The sequence below is a fragment of the Panthera pardus genome, unplaced genomic scaffold (assembly GCF_024362965.1).
Source record: "Panthera pardus isolate Hobbes unplaced genomic scaffold, ASM2436296v1 HiC_scaffold_9, whole genome shotgun sequence".
Lineage (NCBI taxonomy): Eukaryota > Metazoa > Chordata > Mammalia > Carnivora > Felidae > Panthera > Panthera pardus.
Genome location: NW_026527024.1, coordinates 3,402,475 through 3,419,081, shown reverse-complemented (window position 1 = coordinate 3,419,081; position 16,607 = coordinate 3,402,475). Strand labels below are relative to the sequence as shown.

The window sequence follows — 16,607 nt, the reverse complement described above, 5'->3', positions numbered from 1 at the left end:
CCGGGAGCCGGGCCCGGGCCCCGCGGCGGGGCGCCGTGCGGCCGCCAGGTGAGACAGGGCGGGCCGCGGAGCAGGTGCTCGGCGCCGGGGCGGGGGCGGGCCGCGCGGGAGCGGGGCGGGCGCCGGCGGCTCTTACCCGGTGCCGCAGTCCACCACGCAGGGAGGCAGGGAGCCCGCCATGCTCGGCACGCGTGCCGCTCGGCCCACGCGGGCGGCCCGGGAGGCGCCGCCGCCGTCCGCTCGCCGCGCCGCCCGCTCCCGGGAGCCTCCGCAGCGCCGCCGCCGCCGCCGCCGCCGCCGCCTCCGGGGGGCCCGGATGCTCGGCGGCCGCCCACGTGACGCTGCCCGGCCGGCCAATCAGGCCGCGGGCACGCCCCGCCCCGCCCTGCCGCCCGCCCGCCATCTTTAGTGCTGGCGGCGAGGCCTGCTCGCGCGGACGTCGGATGCCGCTGCTGGAGAGATTGGGAGTTATTTTTATCTGACTTACGGTGAACGTGACCTCGTTGCCGGGGCCTGTCGCCTTCTCATCCCGTAAATCTCGGCTGGAATGTCACCTTCTCAGGAAGTTGTCCCTAATCATCCTAACTCGGTCTCCTCCCTGCACCTTACTCTATCTCAACAGCCTACTGCTCTCTTTGACAAAGCTTGGAGCAAATTTTTAACGTTAATTTATTTGTAGTTCCCCCCCAGCCCCACCCCATTGGACTGTAGGGTCCACTAGGATAGGGCTCGTGTCTGTCTTACGATTGATGACCTGGTGCTTAGCACGGTATTTGTGCGTACATGGGAAGCACCCAACTCTTTGTTGAGTGAGTGTATAACCTTCACCATAAAGACAAAACGATCAATGACCTTAGATGGAGTTAACGCTACAGCAAGATCCTCATGGGAAAATGTTTTTAAGCATCAAACATGAGATGACCCCCAAAGTTCTTACTGAAACTAGGGACGGGCGGGGAGGGTGCCTGGCTGGCTCAGCGGGTAGAGCATGTAGAGATTACTTAAATAAATAAATAAATAAATAAATAAACAAACAAACAAACAAACAAACTTTTTTTAAAAAGTGGGGGGGACCAAAGCAGGCAAGCACCTACCTACTATGTTATGAAGGTGCTGAAAGTCCCATTTGCTTCCGGCTCCTGCCCTATCATAAATTTGTGACATTAATTTTTAGGAGCTTTCTGGAGACATAGTTCCATACAGTTTAGTTTTAAAGCAATGTGCTTTTTTCCCTAGAAGAAGTAATAGATTAGTTGGTCATTCTAGGTAACCCATGATCATCCCCTACCCCCACCCTACCCTCACCCCCACCAAGGGAACTAGAGAGAGAAATAGAAGATGAGAGGGAAATGAAAGGTCAGGAGAATGGAAGAAGCCCAGTATAGGACCCCAAAGCCAGGGACAAAGACTGACTTGCCCACTTTGCATTTTGCCAAGGGCCGGCCCAGCTCCCACTTTTTCAAGGCCCTCGTCAGAATGTTGTAGGTAAACTACAGATTGCAATTTGTCACTGCCGTGTCTCTTATTTTCATTCACTTAGTATAGTGCCTACTGAGAGGTTTTATGTTACATATGGCCCAGTTTGCTTCACCAGAGAAGACGCCTTAATGGAATTGGGACTAGCTAATGATAAAGCATGTGCCTTCGTGGGGGTGCCCCCTCTGCATAAGACTAGTTGGGAATGGTGGCCATGATCAGCAGCTGGTAGGAAGTAAAAGATTTCCTGACCTCAATATTCCCTCTTGATACCCCTTGGTGGATCAGCTAAGATGTTTTCATATGCAGATAACAGAAAACTTAAGGTGGCACAAAGAACGAGCAAATTTTATTTCTTATGATAAGAAATCCAGAAACCCCAGGGGTGCCTGGGTGGCTCAGTCGGTTAAACGTCTGACTTCGGCTCAGGTCATGATCTCACACTCCGTGAGTTCAAGCCCCACGTCGGGCTCTGTGCTGACAGCTCAGAGCCTGGAGCCTGCTTCGGATTCTGTGTCTCCCTCTCTCTGACCCTCCCTCGTTCATGCTCTGTCTTTCTCTGTCTCAAACATAAACACTAAAAAATATTTTTAAAAATTACAAAAAGAAAACAAATCCAGAAACTCCAGGATAATTCAACCACTCGATGACATATTGGAGGCCTGTACATCCCTTTCTACCAGGCTCTGCACACCGGGCTTTGTCTTCAGACTTACCACCTTACCGTTACAAGATGGCTACAGCCACTCCACATAACGGTAATGGACAGGGACAGGGGGAAATGTCCCCATCTTCATTCCTTTCTAAGAGCGAGAGGAAGGAAGCACTTTCCCAGAAGTCCCTAGCAGCTTCCCCTCATGTTTCATTAACCTGACTCAATTTGTTTCCTAGGGCTACCGTAACAAAGCCCGCAAACTGGGGTGCTCAAAGCAACGAACATTTATTATCTCACAGTTCTGGAGAAAAGAGGGCCAAAATCAGGTGTTGGCAACACTGTGTCCTCTCTGAAGACTCCAGAGGACAATCTGTTCCGTGCATCTCTCTCCGCTTCTGGTGTTGCCAGAAATTCTTGGCATTCCTCAGCTTATAGATGCATCACTCCAATCTCTGCCTCTGTCTACTGTCACACGGTGTTCTCCCCATGCACATCTACATCACCACACAGCATTCCCCTCTTCCTATAAGGACACCAGTCATATTGGATTAAGGCCCACTCTAATGATCCCATCTTAACTTGATGACAGCTGCCAAGGCCCTCTTTCCAAATAAGATCATATTCACAGGTCCCAGGGGTTAGGACTTCAACATGTCCTTTTAGGAAACACAGTTCAACTCATGACACCAGCCTGCGCTGAAAGCAGTCATTGGCGAGGGGAACTGACGCACTCTGATTGGCCTCCACAGTTAAAGATGAACCCCTTGGCCTGGAAAGGGACCCTGTGTCCTCTGAAGCACGTGGCTGCCAATTCCTGGCTGAAGTTGGGTCTGAGCAACAAGAAGGGGAAAGGCAACCCATAGTGGCTGCCCTGCTCATAATTTTTCTAATTAAACCAGATCTGCTCCCTCATTCTGTGCCTTTCCACTCCTCAGCCTCTGCTTGGAACTGGCGCTGAAGCAAGTTATTTTTGTCGACCCGGCTGGCGCGACACCCCCTCTGTGAAGCCCTCCTTCCGCTCCATCATTCTCTCCTCCATGCTTCCTCCCACCTTTGCACTTATTTGATGGCAAGGTAACGGTGATGCTTCCCTCAGGCCCGTATACCAGGAGTTCCCTGACAGTAGAATTATGTCTTCTTTATATTTCCATCTCCAGCTCATCGGACCCTACCTAGCATCTTGTAGCCACTTTCAACGAATGAGCGTTGAGTAGATAGAAGTCATCGGAAAATGCTTAGAGCTCTCAGGTGCACATAACATTGGTTTGCGTTTACTTTTTTGTTGTCGTCAGAAGCAAATGAAAGCCAACAATGAGGCATAGTTTCTGTGTCCGCGCGGTCTCCGTTTTTTCCATATATCACAACATGTCCCGTGTTATTCTTCTCAGGCCGTAAACCATACATCAGAGACTGACGGCATCGCTTTTGACGGTGTTAGGACAAAACGCCCACGGAGAAATAAATTTCGTGTTCTGTAAGAAGCTCTTCAGGTACAATCTCTATTGATCATACTGCCAAAGAGGCTTGTTTCCTCCGATATGCTTCTATTTGTAGTTGGCTTTCCTAAGCAGGAAGAGATATCTCTTTATTGCGCTTCTCCCCAGAAATGGGGAAGGCAGAACACTTCCTGTATAGAGTTCAGCATTTCCTCCATGGCCCACGATGTGACTGTTCACGGCTGCTATCCTGAGTCCTGAATAACTCAAGACCACCTTCAAAAGAACTTGTAACAAACATCTTTTGAGGCTGGGAATGATGCATATTTATGCATATGGAGACAACTTTAAAACAAAATAATCAGGGCTTAGAGGGTGTCGATCTAATGCAATTTAGTCAGTGAGCACCCAGACAATGGGATCTTAATTTCCTGTGTTTAACTAGTTATGCTGGGCCAAGAAGGAAAAAGAACACAAAAAAAGGGCTGTCTTCAAAAATGCCCATCCAGCCGCGCTGTGAATCTTAAATGGTAGAGCTGTAGGCAGGAGCGATCTGTGTGTTCTCCGTTGCCATGAGATCGCAAATAGAGAAGGGTACCAAAAAATTAGTGCCCATTCCTTTGAAATTAGCTGGCATTCTCCCTCAAGAGGAAGGGCCTGTCACCACACTCAATGGACTTCCCGGAGGTCTTGGCAACAGCTGGAGAAACTGGTCCAAACCAGAGCTGATCGGCCAGAGCGTGTTGAGCATGTCAGAGAGTCGGTAACAGACCCCAAACCACAGGCCCGGTAAGGAGATCACCGAGAACGTGAACATGTTCAGATCAACTCTGCTGTGCTTCTGCGTCTGCCCAGGCACCCGCTCAGCCCGGAAACCGTCCTCGGCTGCTCTCCGGTGCTGCTCCTTTTCCAGGGCCTGCTCGTTCAGTCCGCTCACTCAGCCTGAGTCTGCAGCCCGGCTTTTGATCCCACTGTCCCTCTTGCTGAACCACCCGGTGCCTTCACACTAGCCAGCCTGTCTCCATGCTTTGCCTGTCCAAGACCTCTTTGGGCCAAGCGGCACCGCCGTGAGAGGCATCGTGGCAAAACACAGAGGGTTTGTACGTCACGCCAGCTTCCTTCCCCACAGCCTTCAACAAATCCCTAGGAATGACTATGGAATTCGATCCAAACCCTGACTGTGGCATTCAGGGTCCTCCACAAGCTACTCCTGAATTACCTCTCTAATCTCATCTCACATTACGCCCTTCACACATCAGGGCACGCCGACCACATGCCAGACACTCTGCATTGTCAGGTCAGCCTAGAACATTCTTCTTCACCTACCCCCATCCTCTTCCTCCTTCAAGATTCCATTCCACTCATCCTTCGAGTTCAATTCAAAAGCACTTCCTTTATTTGTTGGACAAAATAGGGCGAATGCTCCTTTATGTCTCTAATCAGATCAATCATAGTTGTTTTTTTTAATGTTTATTTTTTTAAATGTTTATTTATTTTTGACAGAGAGAGAGAGAGAGACAGAGAGACAGAGCATGAGCGGGGGAGGGGCAGAGAGAGGGAGACACAGAATCGGAAACAGGCTCCAGGCTCCGAGCCATCAGCACAGAGCCTGATGCGGGTCTCAAACCCACAAACCGTGAGATCGTGACCTGAGCCGAAGTCGGAGGCTCAACCGACTGAGCCACCCAAGTGCCCCTATTTATTTATTTTTGAGAGAGAGGAGGGTGAGGGGCAGAGTGAGACAGAGAGAGAGAATCCCAAGCAGGCTCCATGCTGTCCGCTCAGAGCCTGATGCAGGGCTGGATTTCACAAACCGTGAGATCCTGACCTGAGCACAAATCAAGAGTCTGACGCTGAACCGACTGAGCCGCCCGGGCGCCCCTGAGATCGGTCACTAGGTCTGGGTCTACCAGTCAGAATCTAGAGTTAAATCTACAGGTGCACATATTAATTAGGTTCCCCGTTCTACCGAAAAGCACTATAACTTTATTCGAACTACAAGAATGTCTTCGTTTATAAAGCATATTCAGTACATCATCACATTTACTCTCCATAACATCCCACAAGGTGGATATTATAAATACCTCCTTTAATCAAATAAGAACACTGGGGCTCATACTTTTCAAATTAGGATATATTGAAAACTCAGCTCTGTTTGGGTACCTTCTTTAGGCCCTCTTAAGAAAACGGGGAAATGCTAACGTGTCACAACACCAGTATGTGGGAAGCACGGAGATCCTGTGGGTCCCGGTCGGAGCCAGGAGGGATCCCGACAGCCTGCCCTTCGGACCGACCCGGTCCCACACTTTGAAAATGGTGAGCTCTTCACCCAGAATGTTTTCTATTTCCAGCAACAAATGCCCACGAACTTCCATCAGGCAATCACTATATGTCCTAGGGACTGAGTAGCATCCAATAAAACTCTCATTGTTTCACCGAAAGGAAGGAAACTGCTGAGTGGCAGACTTGGATGCCAAGCACTCTGGACAGAGTGTACTGCCAGCAGCGAGGTGCAAACGTCTCTTGCCATTGTGCAATCTCACAAGCAACAGGTTTCGGAGGAGTTGGCTTCCCAGGGGCCTCCCCTTTCCTTACTGATGCTCGCTCTAGAACGTTTTTTAGAAGCAACACGACAGGAACTCTTATGGAACTAGAATGAGCGAAGCAAGACTGTGCCGCTTCAAAACATCCTCCCCGGGTGTTGACCCGGTCCCTCTGGGCCCGAGAAGGGGTGCGGGCAAAATGAGAGTTCATAGCGAATGATGTGGAGAAACCGAACGGTGGTGGGTGGAAAGCCACGGAGTGAGAATCCAGGCCAGCTGAGTTTGAGTCTTTTCTTTTCTCTTTTATTTTAGAGAGGGAGGCTGAGAGAGACACAGAGAGGGCAGGGGAGGGACAGAGGAGAGAGAGAGAGAGAAAGAATCTTAAGCAGGCTCCTCGCTGAGCACGGAGCCCGACCTGGGGATCCATCCCACGAGCCTGGGATCATGACCTGAGCGGAAAGCAAGAGTCAGACGCTCGACTGACTGAGCCACCCAGGTGGCCCAGAGTTTGAGACTTTTCATCCAGCCGGAACTCTGGTTGCAACCATGTGTATCTGAACCATGTCATCACTTACTTTTTCTCGTGCTTACCTTACTTACCAAGGTGCAAGATGAATTCTAAGCAAGAGCGGTTTGCAAAAAAAACAAAAAACAAAAAAAAAAAAACCCGGAGTCACTGGGTTCCTGATACATATAGCTGATAACAAATAGCTTATCAGTCAAGGTGAAAATCACGCTGTGCTCTTAATCCAGACTGAAAATGTTGTATCAGTTTATACCAATAAAAAAAAATGTATAAAATTAATTTGACTTTATTAGAGTATGGAAGGAGCCCAAATTTTGAAGTCTTTCCGAATGTGTTCAAATGCCATTTCAGAAACTTAAATATGTTTCTACATATTTATGAGCTTTAGTTTCCTTATCCGTGAGGAAGGGTTTTTCTGAGCTGTACAGTCAGTTTATAAAAATGCCAGGCACTGTAACATGGAAAGCGTTCAATGTCCTCGCTGCCCTGGTTCCCGGCACCTGCTTCTCCTTCTGGTTGGTAATTCTCATATACTCAGATTTGTGTGGCCACAATCACGCAGCTCTAATCTGGCTATTTGGATGATAACTAAGGTATAAAAAAGGGTTGAAATAGACTGATCCTCACTATTACTTAAGATTTGAGACATTTTTCCATCCGTGGAGGTGACCTGTGTTGAATCGTTCCTGCTCTCTCGCCAGCTGTGACCCCAGGGACACTTAATTCTTACGATGATAAAGCTTTTCTAATTCAGAGCTAAATAGTCTAGACTGGTAAAAGGTATAGGCTTTAAAGCCAAATGGACTGAGTATGAATTTCAGCGCTGACTTGACGAGTTTGTGACCTTAGGCGACTTATTGAACCTCCCTATTCCTCAATCTCCATCTCAGTAAAATTAAGGAAATAATATGACCTGCTTCATGAGGGCTGGTGCGAAGAATGAAGAGATGATTTATGTAGAAACCCTTCCAATGGTGCCTGATACCTAGGAAGTATTAAGTAAATGATAGTTATTATCATTATAATTTTTTAATTATTATTGCTGTGTGGGAATCAACATATTCCAGGTGGGCTTCAGTAGAACTTAGTTTTTAACCCATCCAGCTAGAGGAAAACTACCACTGGGAAATTTTCCAGTCATTCTAAGCTGAATACCTCATCTCTGCCTTAAAGAACAAAGTAAGCTCTATTTAAAAGCACTTAGTACTTCGGTGTCTGGCTGGCTCAGTCGGTTAAGCATCCAACTTCAGTTTGGATCATGATCTCACGGTTCGTGGGTTCGAGCCCCGTGTCTAGCCCCACATCGGGCTCTGCACTGACAGCTCAGAGCCTAGAGCCTGGAGCCTGCTTTGGATTCTGTGTCTCCTCTCTCTGTTCCTCCCTGGCTTGTGGTCTGTGTGTCTGTCTGTCTCCCTCTCTCTCAAAAATAAATAAATAAACTTTAAAATCATGTAAACACTAAATCATTCAGCAGTCTTCCAATCACACATGGAAGAGGGGACTGGGGTGGGGGAGGGAGTGCCTTGCATGACCCCACCCTGCAGACTGACCCAAAACCCCTTCTACTGGCTCACTTTCTCAGTCTGACGGCCCAAAACTCCAATTCAGCCCACACAGACCCATTCCTCCTACCATTACCCATGTCTTTCAAAACCCTTGCAAAAAAATACCCATCTAGCTCTTGAGTTTTGTCTTTTCTCCACAGAACAAGTAATGAAATGGCAACAAGTACATACCCATCAATAATGACTTTGAATGTGCACAGACCGAACATCCCAATACAAAGACATAGGGTGACTAGAAGAGATTAAAAAAAATAATAATAATAAGACCCATCTATATGCTGCATACAAGAGACTCATTTTAGACCTAAAGACACCTGCAGATTGGAAGTGAGGAGGTGGAAAAACGCTTCTCATGAACGTGGGTGTCACAAGAAAGTCGGGGCAGCAATACTTAATTGGACAAAATGGACTACTTTTTTTATTAGTAGGCTCTGCGCCCAGCGTGGGGCTTGAACTCAAGACCCCCGTGATCTAGAGTCCCATGCACTTCTGACTGAGCCAGCCAGGCACCCCAGAGACTTGAAGACAGAGACTGCAACAAGAGCTTTGTCTTTGCTGTTCCCGTCGCGCCTAGAAGGAAATGGTTGGTGACAGCAGTAGTGTGTTCCCAACGCTCCCCTTGTGGGGCAAAGAGGAGGTTGCCAGTGTTTCCTCCACCCCACAGTTCATTTGCAAACGCGGATATTTATGCCACCATGATACAGGTTTCTCTAGCACTCAGCAGTTAGCATAAGTGAACTTTCACACTTTGGAAATGGCAGGATATTTAATTTCACAAGAGGTCCCGGTGCCCACAAACCTGCCTGGAGCCGGTCACCTGTGATTTAGTAACCGTGACCCCGTTGCCGATGCACGGACGTCTCACACTCGCATGTACAGCTGCATTCGGAACTCGGCTGGCTCACGGAATCATGGCCAATGGGATTCTTGCTGGCTGGTTCTGGAAAACGGCGTCTTCATTCAAGCATCAGAACTTTCTCTCCTTTCTCCACACCCCCCTCCCCACAGGCTTCTTCCTCCCAGCCCCTCTCCTGACCCAGCTTTGGTGCCCGGAAATCAGATCGTGTTCTCCCCTGTAGAGAATGATAAAACCCTGCAAGGATGACAGAAGTCCCTTTGAGATGTGATTCTGCAGCTTGAATCAAGGGATCAGGAGACTTCCTATAGGAAAACAGACAATGGGCCTTTTGTGGGTGATTAGTGTGAACGTAAGCCTCAGTTTCTCTCTCGTCTTCTCCCCTTCCTTTTGTTACAGCCTCCCTCTGCCTTCCCCACTTGTTCTGCCCCTGGGTCACTGGGCAGGAACCTAGTGCATGGCAGGGCTGGCTTTGCTGGCTGCCCAAGACAGCCCCGTGCCTGGTTTAATGCCCCACTGCTGCAGCCACCCTGCAATTGTTTTTTTTGTTTTTTTTTAGTGTTTATTTATTTTTGAGAGAGAAAGACAGAGAGTGGGCAGGGGAGGGGCAGAGAGAGAGAGGGAGACACAGAATCTGAAGCAGGCTCCAGGCTCCGAGCTGTCAGCACAGAGCCCGACACAGGGCTCGAACCCATGGACCTGAGATCATGACCTGAGCCCAAATCGGACGCTTAACTGACTGAGCCACCCAGGCGCCCCCATCCTGAAATTCCTCGTCATCTTTTTAACAAGGGGCCTGGCATTTCCATGCTGCACTGGGTGCTGCCAGTTACATAGCTGGTCCTAACACCTGGTCTAGGGAGGTGACCTACCAGGATGGTCATCCTGATGTACACCCCTAGTCGGCATGGGAGAAGTAGGAGATCAGGCTCCTGGACACAGGGATCCTACCCTGCCCATCCCCAAATCAATCCCCAGCACCCAGCAGGGGCCTGGCACACTGTGGAGGGAAGGGGAGGGGAGGGGAGGGAGAGAGAAGGGGAGGACAGGGAGAGGGGAAGGGAGTGGGGGGAGGAAAGGGAGAGGGGAGGGGAGGAGAGGGAAGGGAGAGGAGGAGAGGGAAAGGAGGGGGCAGAGGGGAGGGGAGGGGGGACAGGGAGAGGGGAAGAGAGGGACAGCAGAGGGGAGGGGAGGGGAGAGAAGAAAAGGGCTATAGGATTCACTCAAGCACCATTTCCACTGAACCCTCCCTAAATGAAAAGAATTACTTACGCTTCCCGCTTCCCGAGCCCCTCTGTTGAGTGAGGGGACAAGGAGAAGCACCACCTACCCCTGAGAGCGCACACTCAGCTTCCAGTCACCCCCTCAGCCGTTCGAGGTGAATCCTCCCTTAACAAGTCCATGTAAGTGGCGGGTATTTGGCCACTGAGTGGATTTTTGTAGCAACTGGTATGAAGGCCGCGGCACACGTTGGGGATGGGCCCCCTGCAGGCCCGCCGCGGTCCGCACAGGCCACACGCACCTGCTCGATGGAAAGTACCCTCTCCGGCCACCCAGAGCCCCCTGAGCTTCGGCTCCGAACGTCCCTCCCCAGCTCCCGCCTTCCAGACTCACTTGCGGAAGCTTCCCGACCTCTCCCTGCCCCTCCTCCGGCCCTGCCCTGACGTCACTGGCCTCTCGGCTCTCCAGGCCACCGGGGCTCCCTCTGCCGTTGGTGGAGTGGCTGCTGCTTTCCCGGCCCGCGGCCTCCGGGAGGACCGGCATGCCGCCCCTCAGCTCTCTGGCCCCCGTGCCGACCCTTCTGTCTCCTCTGCCGCAGCCAGAGTGCTCACGTGGCCTGGCCCCGGGGCTAACTTGTCACCGTTCCCTTCAGGTGTAGCCCGTAGCCCCCTACTGCTGTGGGATTATCTTGAGACGGCTGTCACATTAACCTGTTATCCACCCTGACTATTGAATAGGAATTAGAATGAGGTGCATCACTTTCTCTTCATTTTTGTATTGATTTATTTTGAGAGAGAGAGAGAGAGAGAGAGAACAAGCTGGGGAGGGGCAGAGAGAAGGAGAGACAAAATCCCAAGCAGGCTCCACGCCATCAGCACAGAGCCCGACTCAGGGCTCGGATTCACAAGCCGTGAGATCATCATGACTTGGGCTGAAACCAAGAGTCACTAAGAGCCACCCAGGCGCCCCAGACTCCCTTTGGAGAGCAAGTGGAGGCAGCACAGTGGGGGGGACAAGGCTGGGCCCCACGCTGGGAGCTTGGGGCAGGCGAGGAGTTGCCCACGAGGCAGCACAAAGGGCCATGTGTCTAGAAGGGAGGATTGTACACTGAGGGACGTGAGAGCCGTGAACGTCAACCTTTGCCCGGTTGGAGGCGGAGGAGAGGATGACAACGTCCCTCAGTCCTCTTAGGTTAGCGGCAGCACAGGCACATTAAACCGGCAAAAGACAGGTGGACAGGAGAGAGCCTCATATTCACACAGGGGGCCTCACAGAAAAGAGGGAAGAAACCCTAGAAAGCAGTTAGGCCCGGGAGTTTGTATATCGTTTCAACAGAGGGCAAGAGACGGTGGTAGAAACGTGACAAGACAACGAAAAGAGGTTTGCGCCCCTATGGGCAGTAACTGATGGGAAGGTAAATAAATGGGGGAAATTAATGGAAAAGCAGGCTTATTCGGTAAGGTTTGTTTATGCAGACTCATCTCGGCGCTGACTTTTGTTTTTTAATGTTTGTTTATTTTTTGAGAGACAGATGGGGGGGAGGGGCAAATGGGGGGGAGGGGCAAATGGGGGGGAGGGGCAAATGGGGGGGAGGGGCAGAGAGAGAGGGAGACACAGAATCCGAAGCAGTTCCGGGCTCCGAGCTGTCAGCACAGAGCCTGACGAGGGGCTCGAACTCACGAACCGAGAGATCATGACCTGAGCCGAAGTCACATGCTGAACCGACTGAGCCACCGGCACCTTCGGCGCTAACTTTCTGTCTCTCAGGATGGTTTTTCCCTTCCTCCTGGCTCGGGAGAGGGCGCGGGGCAAGGGAGGGCATGCACCTGCGCGAAAGGGAAGTTATGCCCTGCTTTGAAGCAGAAAGAGGGAGCAGAGAGTTCCTCCCGCATCTGCCGTGTCGCCATTGGCTTCGGCTCAAAACAATCCCATGCCAGAGGGGCGTCTCCTGGGGTGGTAGATTCCGGTCCAACATCAGAGATAGGAACGAAGATTCCCCCAACACACAGCCGCCCTCCGCCAAAATAAAAGATTTTCAACACATTTTATAAACTTTTATCAAGTCCCTTTGAGATGCTGGCAGCCAGCCGAGGGGTTGGGGTCCAAGAATGAACACCGGCAAGTGTGTGGGGAGAAGGAGGTGTGCACACGTCAGTGTGTGAACAGGCTGGACAGAGTGGGGGCATTTTAGGGAGCGCCAGGGAGAGAACAATTAATTCCGAGTAGGAGAGCTTGCACGAGTTCCACCGAGGGAGAAACATTTAAAAATAAAATAATGAGGGGTGCCTGGGCGGCTCAGTCGGTTAAGCGACCGACTCTTGATTTCCGCTTGGGTCGTGATCTCATGGTTGTGGGATCAAGCCCCATGTTGGGCTCTGTGCTGACAGCATGGAGCCTGCTTGAGAGTCTCTCTCTCCCTCTCTCTCTCTGTCCCTCCCCCGTGCTCTCTCTCACTCTCTCAAAATAAATAAACATTAAAAAAAAAAAAAAAAGATGCGGGGCACCTGGGTGGCTCAAACAATCGAGCATCAGACTCTTGATTTTGGCTCAGGTTATGATCTCAGCCCTGCCCGTCTCCCCCCGCCAGGCACCTGCCTGGCTTTTTAGCCGCCAGATCTCTGGCATGGATCCCAGTTCCAGTTATTCGGTCCCACTTTCCCCGTAAATTTATCTGTACTTGTCAGATTAGGTGTCCCGATTTTTGGCCTGAACTGTACGAGAACCCTAGTCATCAGTTATCCCTAACCCGCACGTCCTGTCACTGGCTGCAATACATTCCGCGGGGACCACATGTCATGGGCGACCCCTGGTATAGCCACTGAACAACACACACTCCCCCTCAAAAGGGCCCGATTTTTCCCGGGTCCCTCCACCTTGCAACCATCTGGAAACCTCCCCGGGCTCTCTCGAAGAACTGCTTTAGGGATTCGGAGAAGGGAGGAGGTGATGGAGAGGGCGAGGCCGGCCCCCCGGACAGAACCCCCAGTGAAACTTCTGGGCACAGCTGGTCTGCTTCCAAATACCTCCAGCAAAGGGGTTGTGTCAGAAAACAGAGGCGTGGACAGCTAACCCCGTCTGGGGAGCGCCAGACTCTCAAAACCGTGTTGTAGAAAGGGCACCATCAATATCCCGGGGCTGCAGATACTGGGCTCGCTCTCTATGTCACCGCCTGAAATTCTAGATTCCATTTCTTTAAAAACGTAAACAACTTTGGGAAGGTTAAGGGACTGGGGCATTCACATATCATCATAAATTAGTGGTCGCTTTCCCGAGCCAGCTACCGAGGAAATGGGATATTTGATGCAGGGCGCAGAGGGCAAAGGTGGCCGGGAGAAGAGGGCTGTTTATTTTTTTAAGGTTTGGACAACTGCCAGAGGCACTGAATATTTAATTAGTGCTGCAGAAAGAGAATTACTCAAGCAAGAGCCCGGCCGGCCGTACAACAGGGGCTGAAGGCAGTTTGCGGGCTCTTGGGCTCAGCACCCTAAGGAGAACATCCCTGAGGTGCAATAGAGGGGGCCCTGCCCCCCCATGCTTCAGAGCCCCCCTCTCCCCCCCACCCCCCTTCTGGGATGCAAATCCAGGCCCACACTCCCGTCAGTGACACCAGGTCCTATTTATGGGTAATCAACGAGAATGTCGAGTATTCTTTGTTTTTAATGTTTATTTTATTTATTTTGGGGGGGAGGACGAGTGGGGGAGGGACAGAGAGAGGAGAGTCACCACAGAGCCCAATGTGGGGTTCCGTCTCACAAACCAAACCTCAAGACCATGACCTGAGAGGCAATCAAGGATCAGATGCTTAACCGACTGAGCCACCCAAGCGCTCCGAATGTCTAATGTTATTCACATGGGCAAATATGTTCTTAGTTCAAACAACAGAATGTAAAATGAACTGTCTTTAATACTTTTTAAATTTAAAAAAAAATTTTTTTAGTGTTTAGTTTTGAAAGAGAGAGACAGAGCAGAGTGGGGGAGGGGCAGAGAGAGAGGGAGACCCAGAATCCGAAGCAGGCTCCGGGCTCCGAGCTGTCCGCGCAGAGCCCGACGCGGGGCTCGAACTCACGAACCTCGAGATCGTGACCAGAGCCAAAGTTGGACGCTCAACAGACCGAGCCACCCAGGTGCCCCTGGTTTTTTGGGTTTTTTGTTGCTTGTTTGTTTGTTTGTGAGTGAGAGAGAGAGAGCACAAGCAGGGGAGGGGTGGAGAGAGAGGAGAGAGAGAATCCCAAGCAGGCTCCAGGGTGTCAGCTCAGAGCCTGACATGGGGCTTGAACTCACAAACTGTGAGATCATGACCTGAACAGAAACCAAGAGTTGGAGGCTGAACCGACTGAGCCGCCCCTGAATGTAAAGTGAATCTTTGGGACGCCATCCATGTGTAAGTCGGGAGATGTCTAGCAATAAAAATGGCTAAGTTTTTAAACACTTCCTAATCACTGTGCTAAAGGCCCTACATGGGTAGTTCCATTTCATCGGCACCACAGCTCTGTGAGATTGGCGCATTTCTGCTACGCTCATTTCATAGACACGGAGGCAGGGTTAGAAAGCAAGTGGGGGATCCCGGACTCAAATGCAGTGATCAGACTCCAAACAGCACGTTCCTCGCATGCGCCCCTTGTGTTCAGTTACAGTCACGTGCTTTCGTTCCGGGAAGGGGAAAAGATTGTCAACCCGCAAGGCAACTCTGGACGCTGTCTTCACAGGAGGTGGTGTGAGAAGTGAGTAGGATAGGGGCCTTGAACCAAACAGACGCGGGTTCAAGTTCTGACTCTGTCACCGATCGGCCAAGTTACCCTGGACAAGTTTCTCGTGGTCTCTGAACTTGAATACACTCGCCTGTAAAACAGGGGGACGATGCCAACCGTATAAACAAGATAGGAAGGTAAGGGGGACATTAGAGCATCTGGCTCCGCAGAGTGTGAGCTCTGAGTTGAGGACCAAAGATTCCACCAAAACCCCGGTCGGAAAATGCCTTCTTGTTCTTCCCTCGATTCTCGGGAACCTTGTCGTGAGATGTTACGTAGGATTTCCCCACCAGCAGTGCACAGGCTGACACAATTCACCCAGCCGACAGCAACAGCCACGGTCACGGTAATGCAGGTGCATTTACAGCCTTCGCTGGGATTACCCACAGCTGACCAAGGGCAAACACAGCCCCAGTTCTCCAGCTCAACTGGTGGGTCGCCGGGATCAATGGCTAGGTAAAGAAAACAAAAACAAAAACAAAAAACAGCCTCTCCTTTTATTTCGTTTTGCTATTTTGTCCAAGGAATGGAAGGTACTGGGCTACAGAGGCAAAAATACACAAGCCTAAAAACTATTCCAGAAAACTGGTGTTACGTCTTCAGAAGAATACAGGTTTCGCCGTCACCCACACTAGCGATACAAAGCTGGGTTTCCAGATGGGGCTGTACCCCCGCAAGCTCTCTTTTGCCTCTCTGGGTGTGCCTGGGAGGGTTGCACACATGCATGAAAAGTTGGGAAGGACCTTTCCTGGAAGTGGGATCCGTGGAGGGTGTGAGGGTACCAAGGGTGCCGGTGACACTCATGTTTCCGCTTCATGAGGTCTGTCTTGTTTGACTCTAGAACCCTCTGAGGGTGGCATTGTCATCATTTTATACACGATGGACCCAAGTGCCAGAGAGGTTACGATATCGCCCCAGAGCACGAGGCTCGCTAAGCAACAGAACAGGAATTTGACAAGGTCCCTCCTATTCCACGCTTCTGAACACAACGCATGGGGCAAATGTAAGTTGTTTAAACTGTCAAGAAGGACTACCTCAAGGAATATCTTTGCTCTTTTTTTTTTTCTGCCTCCCAGCCTGGTATTTTGGTATCATAACCAAATGTTGAATCCACCTGTAGGGACTCGAGGTCAGATATCATCATTGCCAGGCAAGATGAGTAAGAACCAGGGACACCAGCGAAGGGGACAGAGCTGGGGCACAGTCTCCAAAGGTTTGACTGCATACTGCTATTAAAAATTTTTGAGGGGCGCGTGGGTGGCTCAGTCGGTTAAGCGGCCGACTTCGGCTCAGGTCATGATCTCACGGTCCGTGGGTTCGAGCCCCGCGTTGGGCTCTGTGCTGACAGCTCGGAGCCTGGAGCCTGCTTCGGATTCTGTGTCTCCCTCTCTCTCTGCCCCTCCCCCACTCTCTCTCGCTCTCTCTCAAAAATAAATAAACATTAAAACAAATTTTAATGTAAAAGAATGAAATAATATTTTTAAATAATTCTCATTTAATTTCATGTATTAATGGAACAAAAAGCATTTTACTTTGTCATCGATTATGCTTCACTGTGTGATTTCACTTCACAAGATCTTT

At 50.6% G+C, this 16,607-nt stretch overlaps 1 protein-coding gene across 2 annotated transcripts in view; it reads right to left on the bottom strand.

The window, feature by feature from the left end:
- Positions 1–313, bottom strand: part of ACTR3B (actin related protein 3B) — a 90,939-nt gene extending 90,626 nt beyond the window's left edge. The window contains exon 1 of one of the 2 annotated variants that reach the window (XM_019424879.2): positions 137–313. Coding sequence is in view for 1 of the 2 variants with exons in the window: in XM_019424874.2 (XP_019280419.2) it covers positions 137–180 (44 nt within the window). In the remaining variant the exon portion in view is untranslated. The remainder of the gene's footprint in view (positions 1–136) is intronic. The other variant, XM_019424874.2, reaches the window with a different exon arrangement.
- Between the last annotated feature and the right edge of the window lie 16,294 nt (positions 314–16,607).